Genomic DNA, 27,404 nt, shown 5'->3' with positions numbered 1-27,404 from the left:
GCCAAAACAACACAGCCTTGCTTCCCCTCCAGGATGCAATGAAATAGGCAGGAGATATACTACAAACGGCTGCATTTGCACACTGGAAACACAACCATTACGTCACATTTTTGTCCAGTAAAGATGACAAAAATATCTCCGTGCGCTGCGAACTTTGCGCTGGCTCAAAAAGACTGTCGACCGCTATAAGCATCCAATTCAAGCACCACTTGGAATTACAGCACAACAGGTAACACGAAAGCCAGGACTTTTTGATACTGCTCGTGCTCAATCCTCGGTTCAAGCTCAGTTGTTGTTGAAGGTTTTGAAAGCTTAGGTTTAAAGAAATTCTAAATATCCATCTTGCCTCCTCAGCTGTAGTTTTGGCTAAGCAATGCAAACGGCTGTCTCTAAGGTGCTATCGTCACATGATCTGTTCGAAAAATAATTTGGACCCATTATGAAATAGTTTGAAGGATTCTTGTTCATTTCATTCATTTTTGTTGTTTATTTTATTGCTCTAAAACTTTTATAGACAACATTTTAATGGCCATATTCAATGGTCTTTATTTAAAAGGGGAAGCAGAATTTTTTACATTAGGCTTAATCTTTGAGTTAGCCGGGGTTTAATTAGTCGTTGGAGTTGATTTGAACAAATTCTGTGCAGTTTGCCAGTTATTTGTTAGTTTCAGGGGTCCGGAGTGGCTAAGCTAGTGCGAGTCAATGGTGGTTGAAATCAACTCCTTCAACTAATTAAACCCCGCTCGAATATAAGCCTTATGTGAAAAATTAAAATGGTCAAATTCGCCACATGTAGGACGTTTCGCCGACAGAGGACATTTTGGCAGAACGCCGGAACATATTTCCTCCACACCTTTCTCACCTTTTAAACCCCTGACCCATTTTCATGCCTGTATATAGGTAAATCTGAGGTCAGCTAGCCCCTCATTTCAATTAACAATTGTGTCAATCGTTTGTGCTGCAATGGTTTTGTAGATCAGTATTATGCTTTTATTCAGATATTAATTTCGTGTGGTTACGTCACTCGTAGCTTTTCCTTAGCTTAGCTCCCGCGGCTAATGCAGCATACCAACTCTCAATAACAGAGGGGTGTCCTAGCTAGCTACCTAACAAGCACGATCATAACACAAACAACTTCGGGTCCGTTTCGCAGTAAATTGGGGGGCTTTAGATACTAATTTTGAGTGATGATGTCACTCTAAGCCCCTCATTTACTGCAAAATGGTCCTGAAGTGCTGCCATTCGTTTGTGCTACGTTCGTGTTAGTTGTTAGGTTACACCTCTGTTATTGAGAGAGTTGGTATGCTCTATTAGCCACGGGAGCTAAGCTAAGGAAAAGCTACGAGTGACGTCACCACTTAAAATTAATATCTCAATAAAAGCATAATACTGATCTACAAAACCGTTGCAGCACAAACTAGCACAAATGACAGACACAATTCAGAATTGAAATGGGGGGCTAGCTGACCTCAGATTTACCCAAAAAGAATTGTAAATATCTCTAGAACGAAAGCAGCACTAACAAAGCTTTTACAGTACAAACGATTGACATCATTTTTATATAAATATGTCTGATGGGGGGGAGGGGGCCAACTTCACAGAGGTCCGTAGAGATGGTCAGAAAGCACATACAGCAATATACAATGTGTCGTCCTTTTTTTTTTTTTTTTTTTTTCTTGTCCGTAGATGGTCTCAAAGCACTTATAGCAATATACAATATGTCGTCCTTTTTTTTTTTTTTTTTTTTAATCTGAATTTTTTTGTACTTCCGGGTCATCCTCTTGCCGTCGTGTTGTGGGATTTTGCTGTTCTGTTGCGGGATTTTTGCTGCTGTGTCTTTGCATTCACCTTCTGAGCCATTTGTGCTGCGAACCATTTGCTGTTGTGTTGTGGCAATTAGGGTTCGTGCTTTTGCCAATTTGCAGTCGCGCTTTAGGAACAGGGGATCGTGTTGTGGCTGTTTGCATTCATGCATTTTTTCTTTTGCAAAGTGTTTGCAATTGGGGTTCATGCTTTTTTTTATTTGCAAAGTGTTGAGACTTTGCATTTCGCCTGACACCTCTCAGCCACCATAATTTCCTGCTCCTGTTCAAATCTACCCCGCCAGTCGACTGTCGCTCGCTCACACGAGCTCGGTCATCAAGATAAGCACATCCCCTGCCCCTTGACATAGTTAGCACTTTGCATTCAGAAAGCCACATGGCAGAGCTGATCACACTTGGGTTGTGAGACCAAAACATTTGAGATTTTTTTGTCGTCACAAATGTATTGATTATTTCATTCATTATAACTTTATACACGTTGCAATGGTCTGTGCGTTTGTTTATTTCATTGCAGTAATTTATACATAAAGTTGCCTGTGTGTGCTATAGGAGAAGAAGAAAAAATGGGCAGAGCAATGAATGAATAAAATAAAGCCATATTCAAAAATAAAACTCTCAAATAAAAACTGAAACTATCATGGCAAGAGTCAGTGTAAACTGACCAACCGTTGTGGGTTAGAGTAAGGTTGTTTGCTTGCGTGCTTGAGTGGCCTATTTGCGAGACAATGACACACTCATTTGCACATATACAGATGCTAATTGTGGATACCCAGAGTTGTGGGGATCATCTGATCCCTTTTGGGTTTTCCAGTAGGCTAAAAAAATGTTGGGTTTTCTAGTGTTAAACAGAGCTAAAACGGTCTCATTTCTTCAGCAATGTAGCAGACTACACTTTCCATGAGGGAACGCCATTTTGCGTGGTCTCGTTTGTATTTCTCACATCAAGCGAACACCTCTGTAATTGTCGATTGCTCCGGAAGCTCCGCTTGTTGCGATGCAGTTTTCTTACCAAGCAGTGAAAACTAAAGAGGGTGATAGTGCTTCAAATGAGCATGTAGATTTGTTCTGTTTACCCTCTTTGTTGAAACAACCTCCAAACATTTTCCAGACTGGTTCAACCTTTTTGGTTGCCTCGCCATTTTTATTTGGTTTAAAATCAAAATATTCCCACACTAGGGCTGTGGTGTTAGGTCTGGAAATCAGGATTTTCCATCCATTTTCGTCTTCCTCACTCTGCTCACTCATTGCTGTGCGCCGACAGTGCAAACGGCCCCGCCTTCCTCCATTGAATGATGGTCACTCAAACTCAAATGTATAAAACGAACATATCCAGAAGTCAATAAAACAGAGTGAGTCCTCGTCGCAGCATATTGCGTAGTTGGTAACAAGTAGAGGTGTGCAAAATTTCCGATTCTTAGATTATTCGCGATTCGGCCGTGGAAGATTCGAGAACGATTCACAAACATCCAAATTCCGATTATTGAAATATGCGAAGTAAAGCGGAAGTACACAACACTCAGCGCGCCGCGCGGTCTTCGGGACGGAACGGAGTGAGAGTAGCTAAACATCATGCTTCCCATTACCCGGCCCCTTGGGTAATGCCAATGCTCAACTCACGGCTCTAGCTCAACTCATGCAACGAGATAAAAAAAACACAACGACATACCTGACTGCTGCCGAAAAGCTGCTACAAAGTACATCCATATAATGTTACGGTGGATATCATTTATATAGGACTAGATGCAATTTAGATTTGGTAGTGTTAGCAGCACATCTACAAAAAGCTAGATGCGGGCGTTATAAACGGCCGCCATCTTAAAGCAGTACACTTCCCTGCAAGGCTGTTGTAGCGAACCTTCCAAGCAAACTTAATTAACTTTTTATCTAAAACACTCCTAAATCGGTAAAATATTGACTTGAATCTATCTTTAAAATAGTTTTAAAACTTTCACATGTCGAAAGTAGACAAAAGGGAAATTATGGAATAACGGGAGCAATTTTAACAAATTTAACGGTTGATTCACAACATTAAATTAATTGAATGTAGTTTAAAGTTGCTGATACAGAATGGGACTGGAGTTTTTTATTTAATGTTATTTTTGTATATTTGTTTACTGCTATATGTTAACTTGATACTGAAATAGTAGTGTGGTTTAGCCTGAGAGTATTTTTGAACAATTTTGGAACTAATGTACAAAACATAAAAAAAAAAAAAAAGAGAAAAAAAAAAGGAGGGGGGTGCATCAATAATCGTTTTATAATCGAATCGGAGCCTCTGAATCGTAATCGTAATCGAATCGTTAGGTGCCCAAAGATTCCCAGCTCTAGTAACAATGAAGCCCAACTTTTAACAGCACGTCTGTTGGACATCTGCCGCACACGTGCACATCGGGAAAATTACTGCCTTCATTTTTATTCGCCGTGCGATAAATGGAATTATTGCATATCGTGACAGGCTTAGTACCACTGTACATTTATTAAGGAAAGAGTAATAAAGAGCTGCCTGGCCAGGACAAATGTCCCACATGGCACCACACAGGTGCCCCCAAGTAGATGTGCCTCGAACCGTCGAGATGTTACCGGGGTGAAAGCGGGCCGGAACATCGTTCCGGTATAAGATTTGGGGCCAGAATGGGGCAGAACGCTGCTTTGATCCCGAAAATATGACGGCAACTGTCAAAACCCTATGTTGAAAAAAAAAAAAAAAACTGCCAGGCTGCAACACACGCATCACATCTCCAAGAAGAAAACAATCTACCAACGTCAGATTCACATCCACAAGTGTTAACAACAACCCTAATAAAGTGCTTGTGTAGCGTCATCCGTTTCCACCTATATTTATTTATTCCAAGGACGGCACGGCGCTCCTCCCACCAGTTGCAGTTATCAGAGTCTGAAGAGTCAATGTGCGCATACGCGTAGCAAAGCAAAACACCCTGGACTCATTTGTTTATTCAATTGGTTGACATACTGACATGTGATCAGCAGAGATAGTTAGCTCTTACTGGTTCAAATGCGCGTTTTCTGAAACAGCCAAATTAGAAAAAGAACAAGTTTGTTGAGTTGATGTGATGAAAATGGGCAATGCAACAGAAAATTGATCAAATCTTTAAGAGAGAGAAAGACTGGACTTTGGACTTATATTTGTTGATTTATGTTAAGCTTCTTATTTATTTCCTTATAATTAAAAAAAAAAGTCAAATTTTGTGAGATCTTCAAAATATATTCCATTTCACTGTGCATAATGTATGTCATTTGTACTTATTTTTGTGAATGTATGGTACTTACAGTTGTATGAAAAAGTATCTGAACCTTTTGGAATTTCTCACATTTCTGCATAAAATCACCATCAAATGTAATCTGATCTTTGTCAAAATCACACAGATAAAACAACAGTGTCTGTTTTAACTAATACGACCCAAACACTTATAGGTTTTCATATTTTAATGAGGATAGCATGCAAACTATGACAGAAAGGGGAAAAAAAATAAGTAAGTGAACCCTCTGCCCAAGGAGACTTAAAGAGCAACTGAAACCAATTTTAAGTCAGGCGTGTGCCCAATTACTGATGAGTGGTTTAAAGCTGCCCTGCCCATTATAAAACACACACCTGGTAAGAATTGTCTCAATGAGAAGCATTGTCTGATGTGGCTCGGTCAAAGAGCTGTCTGAAGACCAAGGATCAAGGATTGTTGATTTTTATAAAGCTGGGAAAGGATACAAAATCATCCCTAAAAGTCTGGATTGTTCATCAATCGACAGTCAGAGATGTTGTTGACGAATGGAGAGTTTGGCACTGTTGCTTCTCTCCCAAGGAGTGGCCGTCCACCAAAGATGACGCCAAGAGTTGAGCGCAGAATACTCAAAGAGGTAAAAAAGAACTCTAGAGTGTCTGCAAAATAATCAGAAAAATCACTGGCACAGTCCAAAGTATTTGTGCACATATTAACTATATGTAAAACTATGGCCACGAAAGGCGGTCATGGGAGGACTCCACGGGAAAAGCTACTGCTGTCTAAAAAAAACATTGTTGCCCATTTAATGTTCGCCAAAAGGCACTTGGACACTCCACAGAAGTTTTGGAAAATATTTTGTGGACTGATGAAACCAAAGTTGAATTGTTTGGGAGTAACACACAATGTCATGCGTGGAGGAAAAATGGAACAGCTCACCAACATCAACACCTCATCCTCACCGTGAAACATGATGGAGGGAGCATAATGATTTGGGGCTGTTTTGCTGCCTCGGGGCCTGGACAACTTGTAATCATTAATGGAAGAATGAATTCAAAAGTTCATCAGGTTGTTTTGCAGGAAAACCTGAGGCCAACTGTCAAGAGAGTTGAAGCTAAAAAGACGATGGATGCTGCAACAAGACAATGATCCAAAAAGCAGAAGTAAATCAACTTTGGAATGGTTTCAGAAGAACAACATACACATTCTGGAGTGGCCAAGTCAAAATCCAGACTTGAAAACCATTTAGATGCTGCGGCATGACCTTAAGACCGCCATTCATGCCAGACATTCCAAGAATCTGGCTGAACTACAGCAGTTTTGTAGCGAAGAATGGGCCAGGATTACTTCTGATCGATGTGCCAGACTGATCTGCAGCTTCAGGAAGCGTCTGGTTGAAGTTATTGCTGCCGGGGGGCACAAAATATTAAATGTGATGGTTCACTTACTTCTTTTTCCCCCTTTAGTCAAATTGAATTGAAATTTAATTGAATTGAAAATATGCAAACCTATAAATGTTTGGCTGGTTTTAGTTAAAGCAGACACTGTATTTTCATCTGTGTGATTTTGACAAAGGTCAGATGTCATTTGATGATTTTATGCAGAAATGTGAGGAATTCCAAAAGGTTCAGATACTTTTTCATGCCACTGTATATCTATCATTAAAAAAAAAAAAAAAAAGTACATTCTCTTTAATTTTAATGAACATCCTATGTTCTTAAATAGTTGAAAATGGGGAAAAAAAGTTTAAATAGAAGACATCTTTATTTCTCATTATTTTTGTTTTGCCAAAAAAATCATAATTGATATCGGAAAATCGAGTTTGAGTGAAAATAATCGGGAATATTCTTATTCGGCAAAATCGAACAGCCCTACCCCTGAGTATAAATTGCACCAAGGCACACAGGAGTATATGCACATATTTGGAAGGGATTTTATTTGGTCAGAGACTAAAAATAAACAGTAAAATAATAGTAGTCAAATTAGGAACAACAGGGTGTCTGTTAACGTAACATATTTTAACAGTTATTAAACTATTTCATTGTAGTTCAAGAAGCCATAATTTTCAGTTGCAAATAATCTAACTAATCCTTGGTTAATTTATTGTGATTTATGTTATGTGTGTGCTATCATTTCACTGGGTCAATTGGCCGAGATGAGGCGAAATGCAAAATTACTGGCTATAACTAGCACAAATGAATTCAGGTCCATTTTGCAGTAATTGGGGGGCTTGAGATTTGAATTCTGAGTGATGACGTCACTCTCAGCCCCTCACTGCAAAATGGACCCAAAGTGGTGCCATTCGTTTCTGATTTTTTGTGCTAGTTGTTTGGTCACCCCTGTTATTGAGACAGTCTATCAGCTCCATCAGCCACAGGAGTTATGATATCCTCACTCGAAATTATTATCTCAATATCTATAAAATGACAGCAGCACAAACGATTGACACAATTTTTAGTCAAAATGGGAAGCTGATTGACCTCAGATTAACCTATAAAAGTGTTATAAATATCTCAAACGATAGTAGGACAAAAAAAACTTTTGATAGCACAAACGATTGACGTCATTTTCATATAAATTTGTGTCTGATTGGGGGGGTTGCTTGCCTGGCTCTGCCAGACTATTCTCCACTGAGAGAAATAGTCTGGGAACCATCCCATTAACGGCCTTTTCGAGCAGATACAAAATCAATCGACAAATCAGATTCGTTTATTTGCGTGACGTGTTCTTCACGAGCAACGTCACTCTTGCGCGTCGAAAGTCGTCTCTTCAACAACACAGATGGTGAACGGCAGAGCCGAGAAGATGTACCAGTCCACGGTAAAATCAGTTTTAAATGACCAAAAACACATCGACACGAGTCATTGACAACAGTCTGTCTCGCGCTAGCCATGTTGAATAAACTCCGCTCTCTTCGTATGTTTACTTCCGCGCGCAAGTCCCTCGTCCTGCCGTCGCCATTTTACTAACGTCACGTCTGCCCGTCGCTGATTGGTCCACTCCGCTGTCTGTTTGCTGTGGCTTGCTCCGCCCTGGAAATTGTATCCGAGTGAATGGTGGCCAGACTCAATAGCTGGAACAGCGGTGAGTCTGGTGTACCAGGCAAGGGGTTGCAACTTCACGGAGGTCCTGAGAGATGGTCACAAAGCACCTATAGCAATATACAAAGTGTTGTTCTTTTTTTTTTTTTTTATTTTTTTTTTTATTTTACTTCTGGATCGTCCTCTATTCAATTCAATTCAATTTTATTTGTATAGCCCTGAATCACAGCAAGGTTGTCTCATAGGGTTTTACAGAGGCAATATGATACACAATCAGAAACAGCAAATGAAGCAACAAAGATGAATAAATAAAGTTCAAGTCCTGGGTATCCCCCATCATTAGACCCTCCATGTCAGCAAGGAAAAAACTCCAGAAACTCCAGAGTCTTTGGGAGAAAATGAGAAACCTTGGGGAGTACCACAGTCAGGAGAGATCCACTCCCACGACGGATAGACAGGAAGCCCCAGGACTGCTAATGGGAATTAGCAGGCGAATTTACAGTCCGTGAAGATGCAGTGTAGTAAAGTAACAAGAAGACGTTCATCTAGCCAGATGAGACGGGGGTAGCAACGAGGACGTCCATCCACCCAGGGATCCGGACAGTCAGGGACACCGGGTGACTAGTGATGAAGAGACTAGACAACTAGATATTAACATTGGAAAATAGAAATAAAGTAAGACAAGTGGTAGGTAGAGTGAGAAAAAGGAGATAGAACTCAGTGGCTGTACATCCCCCAGCATTATAGCTTCTAGTGCAGCTTAGACTAAACTGTGAGTCTACTCGGACTTCAACTAGCCTGACCATAAGCTTTGTCGAATAGGAACGTTTTTAATCTAATCTTAAATGTGCAGACTGTCTCGGCTTCTTTAATATTGGCTGGAAGCTGATTCCATAAAACAGGGGCTTGGTGGCTAAAGGCTCTAGCTCCAACAGTACTTTTAGAAACCCTGGGAACTACCAGTAGACCTGCATTCTGAGATCGGAGTGTTCTGTTGGGGAGGTATGGAACCAGAGAATCGGTGAGATAAGATGGCCCCAACCCACTAATGGTCTCAAATGTAAGAAGGAGATTTTAAATTTAATTCTAAACTCGACTGGAAGCCAGTGAAGTGCTTGGAGCACAGGGGTGATGTGCTCTCTTCTATTGGTTCCTGTTAAAAGTCTTGCTGCTGCGTTTTGGACTAGCTGAAGACCTTTTAGAGAACTTTTAGGACAAGTAGGGAGTTACAGTAATCCAATCTCGATGTAACGAACGCGTGAATTAATTTTTCTTCATCGCTTTTAGATAAAATATTTCTAATTTTGGCTATGTTGCGCAGGTAAAGGAAGGCCGTTCTGCAGGTTTGTTTAATGTGAGCTTGAAATGATAAGTCAGGGTCGAATAAAACTCCTAGGTTTTTAACTGTGGTGCTGGAGGCTACACTTACATTGTCCAGAGTGACAATCTGGGCAGCTAAAGAGTCACACTTTTCGGGCCTATTATAAGGACTTCTGTTTTTTCAGGGTTAAGTAGAAGATAGTGCTCATCCAGGTATTTATATCTCGGACGCAGGTGCTTAGTTTGTCCACTTGCCTGATCTGCTCAGGTTTAATTGATAAATACCGTTGTGTGTCGTCAGCGTAACAATGAAAGTTAATGCTATGATGAGGATATTACCTAGAGGAAGCATATACAGCGTAAACAAGATGGGCCAGAGGACCGATCCTTGCGGCACACCATAACTAACTCTAGAGTACGGTGATGATTGCCGGTTTACATTGACAAATTATTAGATAAATATGAGTTAAACCAGCAGAGGGCTGCTCCTTTAATGCCTATGTCACATTCTAGTCTCAGCAATAAGATATTATGGTCGATTGTGTCAAAGGCTGCACTCAGGTCCAACAGAGCCAGGATCGAGACTAATCCAACATCAGCTGCTAGTAACAAGTTATTAGTTACTTTGACTAATGCAGTTTCAGTGCTATGATGAGCTCGAAAGCCAGACAGGAAATGTTCAAATAAACGATTGTCCTGTTGTTGCTGACAGAGCTGTTTAATTACCACTCTTTCAAGGACTTTGGAGAGAAATGGTAAATTAGAGATAGGTCTATAATTGGCCAAGATATCAGGATCAAGAGTAGGTTTTTTCAAAAGCGGTTTAATAACTGCATATTTAAAGGACTGCGGCACGTGGCCAGTAACTAATGAGGTATTTATTATACTCAATATCAATAGTTAGAGGCAGGGTCTCTTTAAAGTGGGATCAGGTCTAGCACTAGAATTACCAGGGGTTTTGGTACCTCCTAATATTACCAAGGGTGTCCCATTTTGGGACAGCCTTATAAGGAGATCCTCCACCAAGCCCATCTCATTTCTACCCCTTGGCCCACCTCCTGGCCCACCCCTTTGCCCACCCCTCGGCCCACCCACCCCTCGGCCCACCCCTTGGCCCTTCAAACGAAGCAATAAGGAGTAGGGGTAAGGGGTAGGGCTTGAAACATCAGCCCTAAGAATTGGGACACCTCTTTTGCAAGTAAAGAGAAAGCTGCCTACTCAAGAAAGTTTTCCCCCAACCCCCTCCTCTGCTAATGGCTCAATTTACGAGCAAAGACAAAGCAGCCAGCGGTGGCCTCAGAATTGTGACACAAATAAAACTCCATACAAAGCAGCCTCACTCTGGAAGGTTTCGCCCTTACTTTTGCATTCAAACACATTTTGCTTTCGCTCAAGTGACTTTTGTTTTTGATTGAAAATATATACTTTGATTGAAGGAACTTTTTGGGGGGCACTGACTAAGAAATAAACAAATCTACCAACAAATTTATCATTCAACAGTAGGCTTTGAAAGCTGTGATTGATTTTAACAAAATATAAAAACATATCAAAAGCAAAACAAATACAACAATTTCTTTGGCTGTCTTTATTTTGAGGCAACTTTTGCATTCAAACATTTTGCTTTCATTCAAGTGACTTTTGTCACGCAAAGAGAACAAGCTTTGTCAGCAGCCCCTCACACCCAGTCCCAGTAAAAGAGCCAAGTGTCAAGTTAGAGTTGAATGCTCACAGAACTCTGCAAACGGCAGTTGTGTTCACTGCTACAGGTACACCTGTGGCAAATGCAAGAAGGAGCCGGCATTGGAGTGCCAACCCTGTTATGACAGCCCAGACAGAATACGTCAGCACCACCGCTGAGACACCATGTATTTTGCATGATGACTATAATGAAAAGATAGACAAAATAATTGTTGTGTTCTGTAAATTTATTTTGCTTTTTATATGTTTTTATATTTTATTAGAATCAGTCACAGCTCTGAGAGCCTACTGTTGGTTGATAAAGTTGGAGGTAGATTTGTGTCTTTATTGTTCAATCCCCCCCCAAAAAATTGCTTCAAACAAAATATAGACCCTGCTCACATGAGAGATAGGACATAACATAACAATGGCTGAAGCGGAGGAAGACGGAGCGAGAAAGATTATAGATATAAGATAGGCTAGGCCTACATTTTACTTTTGTTCTACATTGCAATTTAGTTGATGTTTTGTTTGCAACTGAACTGATCCCTGGATTGATATTGCGATAAAGATGCTGCTGCACTACAGTATTGTCTTTGTCGTTTTCTTTCATATCTACTTGAATATTTTTATTGATGGGTCGTTGTGACTAAAATACAGTGACTGACTGTTATTACTGATTTTGCACCGGAGTTCAGATGTTGCACTGTGTGAAAGGCTGCTATTGTGTGTAAAAAAAGAGAAAGCCCTGGTCTCATTGAAAGCACTAACTCAAGGGTCCCCCAAACTACGGCCCACGGGCCACATTTGGTCCGGCCCCCTGAACAAAACAAAAAACAAAAAAAATAAATAAAAAAATTATATATATATATATATATATATATATATATATATATATATATATATTGTATATATATGTCCCACCGGCGGGAGGCCGGTGGGACATGCCCGTAACACCTCTCCAGGGAGGCGTCCGGGAGGCATCCGAACCAGATGCCCGAGCCACCTTAGCTGGCTCCTCTCTACGCGGAGGAGTAGCGGCTTGATGCCGAGTCCCTCCCGGATGACCGAGCTTCTCACCCTATCTCTAAGGGAGAGCCCGGAAACCCTGCGGAGGAAACTCATTTCGGCCGCTTGTATCCGGGATCTTGTTCTTTCGGTCACGACCCAAAGCTCGTGACCATAGGTGAGGGTAGGAACGTAGATCGACTGTTAAATCGAGAGCTTTGCCTTTCGGCTCAGCTCCTTCTTCACCACTACGGACCGGTGCAGAGTCCTCATTACTGCAGACGCCACACCGATTCGCCTGTCGATCTCCCGCTCCCTCCTACCCTCACTCGTGAACAAGACCCCAAGATACTTGAACTCCTCCACTTGGGGCAGGATCTCATCCCCGACCCGGAGAGGGCACTCCACCCTTTTCCGACTGAGGACCATGGTCTCGGATTTGGAGGTGCTGATCTTCATCCCAACCGCTTCACATTCAGCTGCGAACCGCTCCAGTGAGAGTTGGAGGTCACGGCTTGATGAAGCCAACAGCACTAAATCATCTGCAAAAAGCAGAGATTCAATGCTGAGGTCACCAAACCGGACCCCCTCAACGCTTCGGCTGCGCCTAGAAATTCTGTCCATAAAAATTATGAACAAAATTGGTGACAAAGGGCAGCCTTGGCGGAGTCCAACCCTCACTGGGAACGAATTCGACTTACTGCCGGCAATGCGGACCAAACTCTGACACCGGTCGTACAGGGACCGAACAGCCCTTACCAAGGGGCTCTGTACCCCGTACTCCCGGAGCACCCCCCACAGGACTCCCCGAGGCACACAGTCGAACCCCTTCTCCAGATCCACAAAACACAGGTAGACTGATCGGGCGAACTCCCATGCACCCTCGAGGACCCTGCCGAGGGTGTAGAGCTGGTCCACTGTTCCACGGCCGGGACGAAAACCACATTGCTCCTCCTGAATCCGAGATTCGACTTCTCGGCGGACTCTCCTCTCCAGCACCCCTGAATAGACTTTACCAGGGAGGCTGAGGAGTGTGATCCCTCTATAATTGGAACACACCCTCCGGTCCCCCTTCTTAAAAAGGGGGACCACCACCCCGGTCTGCCAATCCAGAGGCACTGTCCCCGATGTCCACGCGATGTTGTAGAGACGTGTCAGCCACGACACCCCTACAACATCCAGAGCCTTCAGGAACTCCGGGCGGATCTCATCTACCCCCGGAGCCTTGCCACCGAGGAGCTTTCCAACCGCCTCAGTGACTTCAACCCCAGAGATCGAAGAGCCCACCACGGAGTCCCCAGATTCTGCTTCCTCAAAGGAAGGCGTGTCGGTGGAATTGAAGAGGGCCTCGAAGTATTCTCCCCACCGGCTCACGACGTCCCGAGTCGAGGTCAGCAGTACACCATCTTCACTATACACAGTGTTAATGGTGCACTGCTTTCCCCTCCTCAGGCGCCGGATGGTGGACCAGAATTTCCTCGAAGCCGTCCGGAAGTCGTTTTCCATGGCCTCGCCGAACTCCTCCCATGTCTGGGTTTTTGCCTCGGCGACCGCCGAAGCCGCAGTCCGCTTGGCCAGCCGGTACCTGTCAGCTGCCTCCAGAGTCCCACAGGCCAAAAGGCCTGATAGACCTCCTTCTTCAGCTTGACAGCATCCCTTACTGCTGGTGTCCACCAGCGGGTTTGGGGATTGCCGCCACGACAGGCACCAACCACCTTACGGCCAAAGCTCTGATCGGCCGCCTCAACAATGGAGGTGCGGAACATGGCCCACTCAGACTCAATGTCCCCCACCTCCCCCAGGACAAGGGAGAAGTTCTGCCTCCCACAGGTGGTGAGCCCATGGGAAGGGGAACCCACGTTGCCTTTTCGGGCTGAGCCCGGCCGGGCCCCATGGGGACAGGCCCAGCCACCAGACGCTTGCCTTCGAGCCCCACCTCCAGGCCTGGCTCCAGAGGGGGGCCCCGGTAACCCGCGTCCGGGCAAGGGAAACTGGGGTTCATTAATGTTGCTCATCATAAGGGGTCTTTTTGAGCCATACTTTGTCTGGCCTCTCACCTAGGACCTGTTTGTCATGGGTGACCCTACCAGGGGCTTAAAGCCCCAGACAACATAGCTCCTAGGATCATTGAGACACGCAAACCCTTCCACCACGATAAGGTGATGACTCACGGGGGGTAGCCAATCCATTCCCATTATATCCTGTTGTTCAACGTATAGCTGTAGCAATCAACAGTGTGACCCGCATCACTTTACAAACGGTAAAGATTGTTCTCAGCACTTTTATACAAAATCTCTTCAGGTCAGTAAGAAATAACCGCGTAAATATTATGCACTAAAATGCATGTTTATATGATGGCAATTTAATTTTTGCTCATTAGCAAAAAAAAAAATTAAAAATTAAAAAACTATTTTTTTCCCAGAGCATTAAATGTATTGAATCGAATCGAAAGTCGTGTGCCGCGTATCGAAAATCATACCGAATCGTGACTTAACTGGATTGTTGCATCCCTATGGAACACCATAGCAGAAGCTATGAGGGGAAAAGTTTTCATTTGCCTAAATGCTTATTAAGTAAATTTTTTTTTTTTTTTCTTTAAAAACACACATTTATTTATTCTGTGTTTCTGTGCGGTATTAATACTGTTGTCTTTTACTTACGAGGCATGGTCTATTGTTTTTGTGATTTCTTAAAAAAATATTTTTTAATTCAAGAGTAAACGCGTTTAAATTGGTGTACTTGATTTATTAATATATACTGTATTCTCACTGTGTTATTGTAAATTGGTTTTTAAAAAAATGGGGGCGCAATAATATTGCATATCGCAATAATTTATGATATAAATTATCGCACACTAAAATTTGTTATTGCGACAGGCCTAGCATTCGTCTTGCGAGCCATTTGCATTGGTGTTGTGGCAATTGGGGTCTGTACTTTTGCCAATTTGCAATTGCACTTTAGAAATTAGGGATCGTGTTGTGGCAGTTAGCATTCGTGCGTTTTTCTTTTGCATCCGTGTTGCGAGCCACTTGCATTCGTATTGTTGCAATTGGGGTTTCTGCTGTTGCCAACTTGCAGTGGTGCTTTGGCAAGTGGGATTTGCGTTGTGCCAGCTTGCATTTGTGCTTTTTTTCTTTTGCAAAGCGTTTACAATTGGAGCCCGTGGTTTATACTATTTGCAAAGTGTTTGGACTTTACATTTTGCCTGACACCTCTCGGCCACCGTACGATTGACATCAAATTTGGCTGTAAAGGCCCAAGTACACTGCATGCGTGATCGTTGCGGTTCTGGTCCGACTCCGGTAAAAAATAGCGCCGGAGCCAATCCGTTCCCGTTATATCCTATTGTTCAACGTATACCGGCCGCGTCAGTGCTCCGGATTGACTGCGAACCACCTCCGGCGTGCCGCATGCCCGCCGGATGGTATAGGCTATTTTCTATTTCCGCCGGACACGCATCCGACAAAATGGGCGGAGCTGGGCCTGACATCAAAAGCCCAGGTGCGTAATCGCGGTTTAAACACGAGCGAAAATGGATGATGAGCGCTTCATCATGGAGGTGGAAAGTCACACAGTGATATACGATGCAGCAGATCGTTACTATAAGGACACCATTAAAAGCGAAACTGCAAAGTGTCCTATTATGTGTGTTTTTCTGGCAATGATATCAAACACACGACGTGCTAAGCAAAAAAAAAAAAAAAAAAAAACCCAGCGTATCTGGAAGTGGTTCCACTGCAGAAATTCTCGTGCCCCGCGCACAAACAATCTCGGTTTGTATACAGAGTCGAGGGGGAAAAGTACGAAAGAGAAAAAAGAGACGAAAGAGAAAAAAGAGACACCCACAAGTTTCGACCTGGTGGTCTATTCAAGACGTTTCTCTTTCTTTCCTACATTTCACTTGACTCTTAATAGAAAAAACAACAGTTTGCGCTGGGCACATGAATCTGCAGTGTTGAGACACCAATTCCAAGTACGCTGTTTTTTAGTTCGTGTCATATATAATTCGCTATCCATTTTATAAATATGACATATTATTTATCAGTTGTTTATAACAGCTCTATGAGATGTTATGTGCCATAAATTTTAAATGTGCACAAAGATATAAACGCACCGACACAACCAAGGGCATTACAGCCCCCCTGCACGGAGCCCTGATCTCAACATGATGCAGTCAATCTGGAATTAAGAGACAGACACAACTAAAATATTGTAGCGTCGCCGGTGTTGTGCCGACCGGGGCTGTCATCGGTGGGTTAATTTATGCACCAACGCTGGGCTGTCATTGGTGTGCTGGTGCACCAGCCCGACGCTCCGATTGGTGGACTAGATAGCGTCAGTGTAAATACAATGGGGAGAACAAGTATTTGATACACTGACAATGGGAAAACCCATTGGCAGTGTATCAAATACTTATTCTCCCCACTGTAGTTGTTGTTTTTTGCATTGGTGAGGTGGCGGTAAGTTAATAAAGAAAAAGAGGAAAAAGGCGTTGAAGCTCGTGTGTTGTTTTCGCGGCCAAACTTCCGCTTAGCAAACGTTACAATATCAATATGCAAGGAAAAAAATGTGCTCTCTCTCTGCTTCTCTGATGAGTACATACTACAGACTCCGTGTGTTTGTCGTTGTTTTAAATGGCACATTATCGCGCGCGATCACGCGAGAGCTCACGAGGTGACGGAGTTGGCGGACCGCAGCTGTGCAGCAGCCGGTATGATTTGCCTGTTTTTGACAAACTGCGTGGCACGCAGTCAACACGAAACAGGAACGGGACTGCAACGATCACGCATGCAGTGTACTTGGGTCTTAAGGCTGCTGAACTACTGTACAATGAGTTGACTTCAGCTTTTTCAAAGCACTAGGTTGTTAATGAAACATGGTGTGTCTTGTTTATTTTTCAGAAGAGAGGAACTACATCTGCGATCAGTGTGGACAAACTTTTAAACAGAGAAAACACCTATCAGTGCATCAGATGAGACATTCAGGTGTAAAGCCTTTACAGTAAGTACTATATCGAAAATGGATTTCTCAAGAAAACATACCGTAATTTCCCGAATATAACGCGCACTTTTTTCCCCCAAAATCAACTTGTAAAATCATGGTGCGCATTATAAACGGGTACATGGATGGAGACAGAAATATATATATATTACATATATATATATATATATATTTATAAACTGATTTTTTTTTTTTTTATTGACACGGCCACGTTGTGTTGAAGAAACGTATGCGGCGACCCATTGCCGACCATTACGGTATGTGACGTCACCATTTTGTTTCGGTAATACTTCACTCTAATCGGCCGAATGATTTCGTCTGTGTTAAATTCTGCTTTTTTCACTCTTCATAAAGCACAGAATTTAGTTTCTTGAACTCATTTGAGTCAACGTTTATTGCACCTCCGCAACTCGGACCATAACAAAAGTAAGCACACAGAATTCTTGTGTCCGTTAACTATATCTGTCCCTCGGGAAACTCAAACCCAAATAATAGTAATTCCTATTGTTACTGTCGTGTCGACAGCGATGAGATCTTACGGATTTCCGACTTACGTTCTGACTTTCATTTTACCGTATCAATCCATGGAAGAAAAATTTATTCATCATGATGAAACGAGCAAGTTATACAGCAGCCTTTAAAAGAAAAGTCACATCTGTTTTGTTTTCTGCTAGATTCTGGTAAGTTGGAGAAGTTGTCACATCATTTTATTACTGTAAATATTGTCAGTTTATGGTAATGTTTTGAACTACCACTGTGCTATGCTTGTGCTGTGTTTCAGTCAGTAAAATAACATTTCTGTATCTGTACACGAGCTCTGTTTTCTTGTATTCTTCTATTTATTGGTGCTAAAATTAGAGTGCGCGTTATAAACGGGTACAATAATTTTCCCTAGATTTTACAAGTAAATTTGCGGTGCGCATTATACACGAGTGCGCCTTATATTCAGGAAATTACGGTAACTGACTGAGAATAAGCAGGTGATTTTTCAACTTTTGCACTGTCTTTTGATTGTCAGTTTTAATGTGGGAGTTTGATATAGTGTCCCGTTGTGGTTGTTCATTATGTTAACTCAACCATACTACAATTGGACATAACCCAGGCCAAAGCAGGACTTTTCCTATGGTTTAAGCAGGACTCTCACATATAATATAATATATAATTTTCGGACTGTAAGCCGCTACTTTTTCCCCTCATTTTTAATCCTGTGTCTTATAGTCCAGTGCGGTTTATTTGTTGATTTATTTGGATTTACAGCTAACACTTTATTTGACAGCGGTGTCATAAGACTGTCATAAAATTGTCTTTATTATGACATGACACTATCATGGGCATTAATGAATGCTTATGACAGATGTCATTAAGTGTCAGCCAGTAAATTTTATAACTATGTCCAGCTCGAATCTTTTACATGCATTCAAAAATAAGATCATTTGCCGGATGACACTAAATGACATCTGTCATAAGCATTCATTAATGTTCAAGACAGTGTCATGTCATAATTATAACAGTCTTATGACAGTCCACTGTCCATTAGAATGTTACCAAATACCATAACTAGCAATTACTGAAACAACTGGAACAGTAACAGAAGAAATAATTAGCAAAGAAAATGAATTTTGATTGTTTTTTACATCTGTAGCGCTACAATGCATGCTAGGAGGCATGTTGGACAACAACAGTGTTGGCAGCAGAGGTTGATTGTCTCCCCCAAGGTAGCAGTAATGGCCAAATGAAGCTCTTGAAGCAATGAAGCTTTGCAGGCAATTGGTTCTTGGTGGTCCATTTGGTCTTATGACAGTCATAGGATGCTGCTGTCAAATAAAGTGTTACCAATTAATGTCTATTGATGTAAATATCCCATAGTACAGTGACAGCTGTGGCTTATCGTCCAGTGCCGCTTATCTATGAACAAATGTCTTTTCGTGCCAAATTTGGTGGGTGGCGGCTAGGGGTGCAACGGTTCAGTTAGCCCATGGTTCGGTTTGAACCTCGGTTTTGGGATCACGGTTTTGGTTCGGTTTGCTTTTTGCATTTTTTTTTTTTTTTTTAAACTGCCTGTCTTTTGCTTTTAAGAAAATGAAATAAACACTTAAAATGTAAACATGTTCGATTGTTAAAATGCCTCTTAGCTCTTTGGCTAGTTTAGTGACTGACTACTGAAATACACACACAGTAGTAAAAAAATTACTTAGCAAAGTAACTGGTATTACCTTTCATGTTTTTTTGTTTTTTTTTTAAACAAAAAAATAGTAACCTTTGCTATGTTTGGAGGTCATTTAATGTTCTGAATCAACTGTTAAAGTTGATAAAATTGCTCCCGTTTTTGCATTAGATCCCTTCTGTCTACTTTTGACATGTGAAAATTTTAAAACTGCTTCATCATTTAAAGATAGACTCAAGTCAAGATTTTGCCGATTTAGGAGTATTTTAGATAAAAAGTTACTTAGGTTCACTAGGAAGGTTCACTACAACAGAGCCTTTCTGAGAAGTTTACTGCTCTAAAATGGCGGCTGTTTACTAACGCTACCGAGTCTGTCATTTCGCATGTAGTTCTATATGCATGAGATATATATCTAGGCGTAGGTTGTAAGCTGTCTGCTACAGTCAGGAAATATTGGAGCCACCTAGCCTAGCATCGCGTTTGCTACAACGTCATTGCCTGGCACAGCCAGACTGATCTCCCTGTGTTTTTCAAACACTGAGAGAATAGCTGGAACAGTGGTGAGTCTGGAGTACCAGGCTAACAACGTCACAACAAACACTCTTCCCTCTCCGTCCCTCTGACTTTTCTCGCGTCATTCAACCAACGTATTAACGAACGGAGGGAAAAAAAACGTACAGAATTTGAACGTAGCGTACGGTGTACACATTTAAAAATCAGTGCTCACTTGTACAAATTACGCCGAGACTGTACAACTTGACAGGTATGAATTATAGTGGACTGTCACAGCTAGGTAGTAGCACTCTGTAGCACGAGACGTCCAACTATCAGTGGTCACGGTGAAACTATTTGCTTTAGCGAAGTCATCTTCGATGGCTTTGAGTGCCATTTCATAAATGTCGGGGAATTCGTTGTTGTAGAAATATGTCCGCGAGGGAACAATGTAACGCGGGTCAAGCGTTGCAAATAAATTAACGAAGCCCGCCGTGTGTTTTCACTGGTGTCATCTCCGGGGTTGTCCTGCTCTGAGAAAGTGATATCTGTGGGTGATGCCGGCTGAGGTGCCGGAGTCATGTTATAAGTAGAGATGTGCCGATCGATTGGGTACGATCACGTCATTTTCAAAGTATCGGAATCGGCAAAAAAATATCGGCCATGCCTTTTTTTAATATTTTTTTTAATTAAATCGTTTTCTAATTGTATTTAACGTTACAGACATAATATGTTACACTCATCCAGAGTCTTTAGTTTAGGCTTAAGGTAGGGTTATCAAATTTATCCCGATAACGGCGGTAATTAATTTTTTAAAAAATGTATCACGTTAAAATATTTAACGTAATTAATGTATGCACTGCACGACCCACTCACGCTTTGTCGTGCTCAATCTGTAATGGCGCCGTTTTACCTATATAGAGAGATTAAAGGCAGTGTAAAATGAGTAGAGTGAATTTTGGCAGCCTTTGGAGCCATTTTTAAAGCCTTACAATCCCTCTCCCTACGATTAGAAATATCATGGGAAGCAATGTGGGGAAGCAGGGTAGCAATTGATCTTTTTCTTAACACCTTATGTTATTTCCCAACGCAGAGAAGATATATCAAGTGGTAGCACTACGCACAGTCATGGTTCCACTTCCCATCATGCATTTGGGCATGGCTACAGTATCATTTACTGAAAGCTCAACAAATACACTAGATAGCAATATTTAGTCACAATATATAAAGTCACAAGTATTTCTATCAGTGGATCCCTCTCACAGAAAGAATTTTAATAATGTAAATGCCATCTTGAGGATTTATTGTTATAATAAACAAATACAGTGCTTATGTACTGTATGTTGAATGTATATATTCGTCCCAGTTTTATTCATTTTTTTCTTAATGCATTGCCAAAATGTATATGATCGGGAAAAATTATCGGGAATGATTGGAATTGAATCGGGAGCAAAAAAAAAGCAATCGGATCGGGAAATATTGGGATCGGCAGATACTCAAACTAAAACAATCAGGATCGGATCGGGAGCAAAAAAAAATGATCGGAACAACCCTAGTTATAAGTGTTGCCATTAGCATAGGGAACAAGCGCTGAGCAATGCTTGCAAATTTTTTTTTTTTTTTTTTCTTTCAATATTTTCTCTCCCTCTTATTTTCTCTCCCACCGCATTGTAGTCCACGGGGAAACTGAAATGTTGCCACACCGCATATTTGAAAGAAGCCAGTGCTTCCTCAAAATTCGGTCTCTCCAATCCTCCGCTCGCCATAGCTTTTTGTTTTCTTTCTTGTTTCACTTTCACTTTGCTCGTAAGCGAGAGAGGGCGTTACTCGGCTTCTATTACACAGGTGCTTGACAGCGATCGGACATTTACTTGCGGCGGGGGGGAATTTCTCCACAGCTGTGCTTCACGTCGCACACAGAGCTAGACCAATTCATTCCACAAGTGTTTGGAATAAATTAATTGCAAAACCGAAAATGCGCGGTTCATAAAGGCGAATTGAATCGTACAGGGCGAACCGTACGGTTCGGCTTTGAACCGCAAACCGTTGCACTCCTAGTGGCGGCTTATAGTCAAGTGGGCCTTATAGTGCGAAAATGACGCTATATTAAAAGTATACTAATGGAAATTGCTGCTGTAATTTCATTCTTTTAATAAGCCTTGTAACTTGCTATGATCCAAGGTTTTGAACAGGCGTGATACTTAGAGCTGGGAATCTTTGGGCACCTAACGATTTGATTACGATTACAATTCAGAGGCTCCGATTCGATTATAAAACGATTATTGATGCACAACCCCTCCTTTTTTTTTTTTTTTTTAATGTTTTGTACATTAGTTCCAAAATTGTTCAAAAATACTCTCAGGCTAAACCAAACTACTATTTCAGTATCAAGTTAACATATAGCAGTAAACAAATATACAAAAATAACAGTAAATAAAAAACTCCAGTCCCCATTCTGTATCAGCAGCTTTAAAGTGCCTGTGACACGAAAAAGCATGTTTATTTCATAATACACGCGGTATTTTATGCCCCTGAATGATATGGGCCGCTTGGATGTGTGTGGAAGCGATCGCTATTTTTATTTAGTTTTTTTAATCCCGCGCCATGAAAATGAGTGACTTCCGGCTTCGATCTTGCATTGAGGAGGAGGGCGCTGTGACGTGTACGGTAGAAGACGTCCTCTTCACGCTACAGTGTACTGTTGTGTATGAGGACGAAGGATTCAGCTGATTTTGCGGATTAATACGTTTATTTTTCGCATCACGCCAGCCAAACGGCTGCAGAAAAATCATTCTGTATGAGGGAGAGGCGTATGCACCTTTTTGGAGTTTCAAAAGGTTCCCATTCACCGTGGATATTTACTGTGGGACCATTGGAAGTGAGTAAACATTTTGTTTTGTATTATGTCAAAAACGAATACAGCGATTACAAAGTAAACACTACAAAACTTCCTTTAAATGAAGGACTACTTACGTTTGATCATTGATAGGCATGTAAAAAGCTCTCCTAATGGTCATTAGCAGCACCACGTTAGCTGCACAACAAATCCAGCCACCCTCCTCCGGGGAACGAACTGTAAATTGCTCTCCGCCGAGCGGTTTGCCGATCCACTAAGACAATTGACAACCGGGTCGTCATGTCAAATAATCCAGGATAGTTATGTGTGATTTTCCACTTCGAAGACTTTGAAACATCACTCGGTTTGGGTTAGCATGTCGGCTAGCTGTCACGGCTTCTGGTTTGTTTACATTCTCCGAAGCCGGGGAAGGGAAATGACATATGTCCGATTTAGGTGTCATAAAATATCGTTCGGGAGGTGCGACAGTAAAGGTGAAGTCGACATTTTTGACCATTATGGAGTAATTTTGTCATGTCGTCCTGAATAAATGCATTTTTAATATTTCATATTCCATTCAGCACAATACTGTTATTTGTCATGAACATGCCATTTATTTAGCAATTGGGGAAAATACTTGGATAAAAAGAATATCCTGTAAAAATATTGAAGTAAAGAGACCGAAACAATGACATTTTGCCGCTCTCTTCGTCGCGTTTTCCTCGTTGTGAATAGTTCCCCCTCGACGGGCTGACTGGTCCTTCTCAAGCCATTTATATAGCTATTGGGGAAAATACTTGGATAAAAAGAATATCCTGTAAAAATATTGAAGTAAAGAGACAGAAACAATTACGTTTTGCCGCTCTCTTCGTCGCGTTTTCCTCGTTGTGAATAGTTCCCCCTCGACGGGCTGACTGGTCCTTCTCAAGCCATTTATATAGCTATTGGGGAAAAATACTTGGATAAAAAGAATATCCTGTAAAAATATTGGAGTAGAGAGACTGAAACAATGACATTTTGCGGCTCTCTTCGTCGCGTTTTCCTCGTTCTGAATAATTCCCCATCAATGGGCTGAATAGTAAAACCGATGAGCCCAGTCTACCGCTGACGTCATCCACCTGTTGGGGACGCTAAAGCCCTATAATGGTAGGCGTGGCTAACCGGCAGATTAAAAGACTAATTTCTCGTCATCTGTGCTTTTCTAAATTGTTGTATATAGTCGAATCGTCTCAAAATATGATTGTAATTCACATAATAATGCCATTTAAGACTTTTTTTCTCGTGTCATATGCTCTTTAAACTACATTCAATTAATTTAATGTTGTGAATCAACCGTTAAAGTTGTTAAAATTGCTCCTGTTATTCCATAATTTCCCTTTTGTCTACTTTCGACATGTGAAAGTTTTAAAACTATTTTAAAGATAGATTCAAGTCAATATTTTACCGATTTAGGAGTATTTTAGATAAAAAGTTAATTATGTTCGCTTGGAAGGTTCGCTACAACAGCCTTGCAGGGAAGTGTACTGCTTTAAGATGGCAGCCGTTTACTAATGCCCGCATCTAGGTTTTTGTAGATGTGCTGCTCACGCTACCGAATCTATATTGCATCTAGTCCTATACAAATGATATCTTCCGTAACATTATGTGGATGTACTTTGTAGCAGCTTTTCGGCAGCAGTCAGGTATGTTGTTGTGTTTTTTTATCTCGTGGTATGAGTTGAGCTAGAGCCGTGAGTTGAGCATTGGCATTACCCGAGGGGCTGGGTAATGAGAAGCATGATGTTTAGCTACTCTCGCTGCGTTCCTCATTGCGTCCCGAAGAGCGCCCGGCTGGCTGAGTGTGTTTTACTTATTATATTATATTATATTTCAATAATCGGAATTTGGATGTTTGTGAATCGTTCTCGAATCTTCCACGGCCGAATCGCGAATAATCTAAGAATCGGAAATTTTGCACACCTCTGGTGATACTAGTGTGTGGCCACCGTGTACACATGTAATGTTGCTCACCGTGGTCCGCAGTGTGCTCAGGGAGCTTGTGTGTCTGTTCACAAATGCAAAATGGCGTACCGCAAGGAACACGTCACTTCCGCTCATTATCATTCATGGCATTAGCTACTGTTGCTAAGTAGGGACAAGCCACCGTTCGTCCCTAATAGGAAATGAATGGAAATCGTGTACGAAGGAGATGATTAGAGCTAAACCTACCAATTCTCTCCGAAAATGATGTGCCTGGTGCCAAATTCACTGGCAAAGATGTGGAAGAACATAAAAATGTTCAGTTAAAGAGATGGTTTGAGTGTCGAAGGCTGAAAAAGACGAAAAAAACGAGCCGACCTAAGCACAGCCTTAGCATTTTTTTATCGACGCGACTGACAATGACATTCTCCTGTTTCAACAAGCTATCCTTTACCATCAGCCCTGTCTTTCTTGTATATCCTCTGGTTGACCTACGTCTCTGACCGTTCTTGCGGTCGCAAATGCTACTCAGTGACAGCCAACGAACACTTTAATTTTTTCATTGATAACAAATCTTAATTCTATAATTTATTTACACTTCCCCCTTACTAAAGTTGTTTATACATACAGTGCCTTGCAAAAGTATTCGGCCCCCTTGAACCTTGCAACCTTTCGCCACATTTCAGGCTTCAAACATAAAGATATAAAATTTTAATTTTTTGTCAAGAATCAACAACAAGTGGGACACAATCTTGAAGTGGAACAAAATTTATTGGATAATTTAAACTTTTTTAACAAATAAAAAATTGAAAAGTGGGGCGTGCAATATTATTCGGCCCCCTTGCGTTAATACTTTGTAGCGCCACCTTTTGCTCCAATTACAGCTGCAAGTCGCTTTGGGTATGTTTCTATCAGTTTTGCACATCGAGAGACTGACATTCTTGCCCATTCTTCCTTGCAAAACAGCTCGAGCTCAGTGAGGTTGGATGGAGAGTGTTTGTGAACAGCAGTCTTCAGCTCTTTCCACAGATTCTCGATTGGATTCAGGTCTGGACTTTGACTTGGCCATTCTAACACCTGGATACGTTTATTTTTGAACCATTCCATTGTAGATTTGGCTTTATGTTTTGGATCATTGTCCTGTTGGAAGATAAATCTCCGTCCCAGTCTCAGGTCTTGTGCAGATACCAACAGGTTTTCTTCCAGAATGTTCCTGTATTTGGCTGCATCCATCTTCCCGTCAATTTTAACCATCTTCCCTGTCCCTGCTGAAGAAAAGCAGGCCCAAACCATGATGCTGCCACCACCATGTTTGACAGTGGGGATGGTGTGTTAGGGGTGATGAGTTGTGTTGCTTTTACGCCAAACATATCGTTTTGCATTGTTGTCAAAAAGTTCAATTTTGGTTTCATCTGACCAGAGCACCTTCTTCCACATGTTTGGTGTGTCTCCCAGGTGGCTTGTGGCAAACTTTAAACGAGACTTTTTATGGATATCTTTGAGAAATGGCTTTCTTCTTACCACTCTTCCATAAAGGCCAGATTTGTGCAGTGTACGACTGATTGTTGTCCTATGGACAGACTCTCCCACCTCAGCTGTAGATCTCTGCAGTTCATCCAATGTGATCATGGGCCTCTTGGCTGCATCTCTGATCAGTTTTCTCCTTGTTTGAGAAGAAAGTTTGGAAGGACGGCCGGGTCTTGGTAGATTTGCAGTGGTCTGATGCTCCTTCCATTTCAATATGATGGCTTGCACAGTGCTCCTTGAGATGTTTAAAGCTTGGGAAATCTTTTTGTATCCAAATCCGGCTTTAAACTTCTCCACAACAGTATCTCGGACCTGCCTGGTGTGTTCCTTGGTTTTCATAATGCTCTCTGCACTTTAAACAGAACCCTGAGACTATCACAGAGCAGGTGCATTTATACAGAGACTTGAATACACACAGGTGGATTCTATTTATCATCATCGGTCATTTAGGACAACATTGGATCATTCAGAGATCCTCACTGAACTTCTGGAGTGAGTTTGCTGCACTGAAAGTAAAGGGGCCGAATAATATTGCACGCCCCACTTTTCAGTTTTTTATTTGTTAAAAAAGTTTAAATTATCCAATAAATGTTGTTCCACTTCACGATTGTGTCCCACTTGTTGTTGATTCTTGACAAAAAAATTAAATTTCATATCTTTATGTTTGAAGCCTGAAATGTGGCGAAAGGTTGCAAGATTCAAGGGGGCCGAATACTTTTGCAAGGCACTGTATTTACAGTGGGGAGAACAAGTATATGATACTTGGCAGTGTATCAAATACTTGTTCTCCCCACTGTATATATAAACAATAACAGTGGCAGTCAGATACCATTGTAATTCTTTTCAGGTCATTCATTGTCAGACAGAAGCAGTACCGCACAACGTTATGCTAAAAGAATAAGTTAAAAATATAAAAATGGCTTACCTCTTTGTCCTCTGAAAAACCATGCCAACCCAACAAAATGTTTACTGCATATGAAGTGTGAATGGATTCACCGAGCTGCTGTTAAAGTCCGCGCAAGTTGATACGGTCTTCACATTTTTTCCTCCCAAGTTTGTGGTTTCCGGAAACGTATGAAGAAAACATCCTTCATGTGTCGTAATGTCTAGAGTCGTTTCTACAAGTTCCAAAAAAGCAATGTGTGATTGGCATGTTCGTTTTTGAAAGATTACCGGCGAAAAGTAGCACAAATTACGTTGTTTCTATGCGAGGGCTATAATGTATCACTTCGGCTTCCGCTTTACAATGCGACGTCACGGTCTAAAAATAGCATGCGTGCGGTACGCCATTAGAGGGAACGTTGCTGATGACACATACAGTGG

At 41.6% G+C, this 27,404-nt stretch overlaps 1 protein-coding gene across 1 annotated transcript in view; it reads left to right on the top strand.

The window, feature by feature from the left end:
- Positions 1-27,404, top strand: part of znf276 (zinc finger protein 276) — a 93,649-nt gene that overhangs the window by 54,500 nt on the left and 11,745 nt on the right. The window contains exon 10 of the mRNA XM_057836687.1: positions 17,004-17,103. Coding sequence (XP_057692670.1) covers positions 17,004-17,103 — 100 coding nt within the window. The remainder of the gene's footprint in view (positions 1-17,003; positions 17,104-27,404) is intronic.

This window comes from Corythoichthys intestinalis, chromosome 5 (genome assembly GCF_030265065.1).
Source record: "Corythoichthys intestinalis isolate RoL2023-P3 chromosome 5, ASM3026506v1, whole genome shotgun sequence".
In the NCBI taxonomy this organism is placed as follows: domain Eukaryota; kingdom Metazoa; phylum Chordata; class Actinopteri; order Syngnathiformes; family Syngnathidae; genus Corythoichthys; species Corythoichthys intestinalis.
This window is presented reverse-complemented; position numbering and strand designations above follow the sequence as displayed.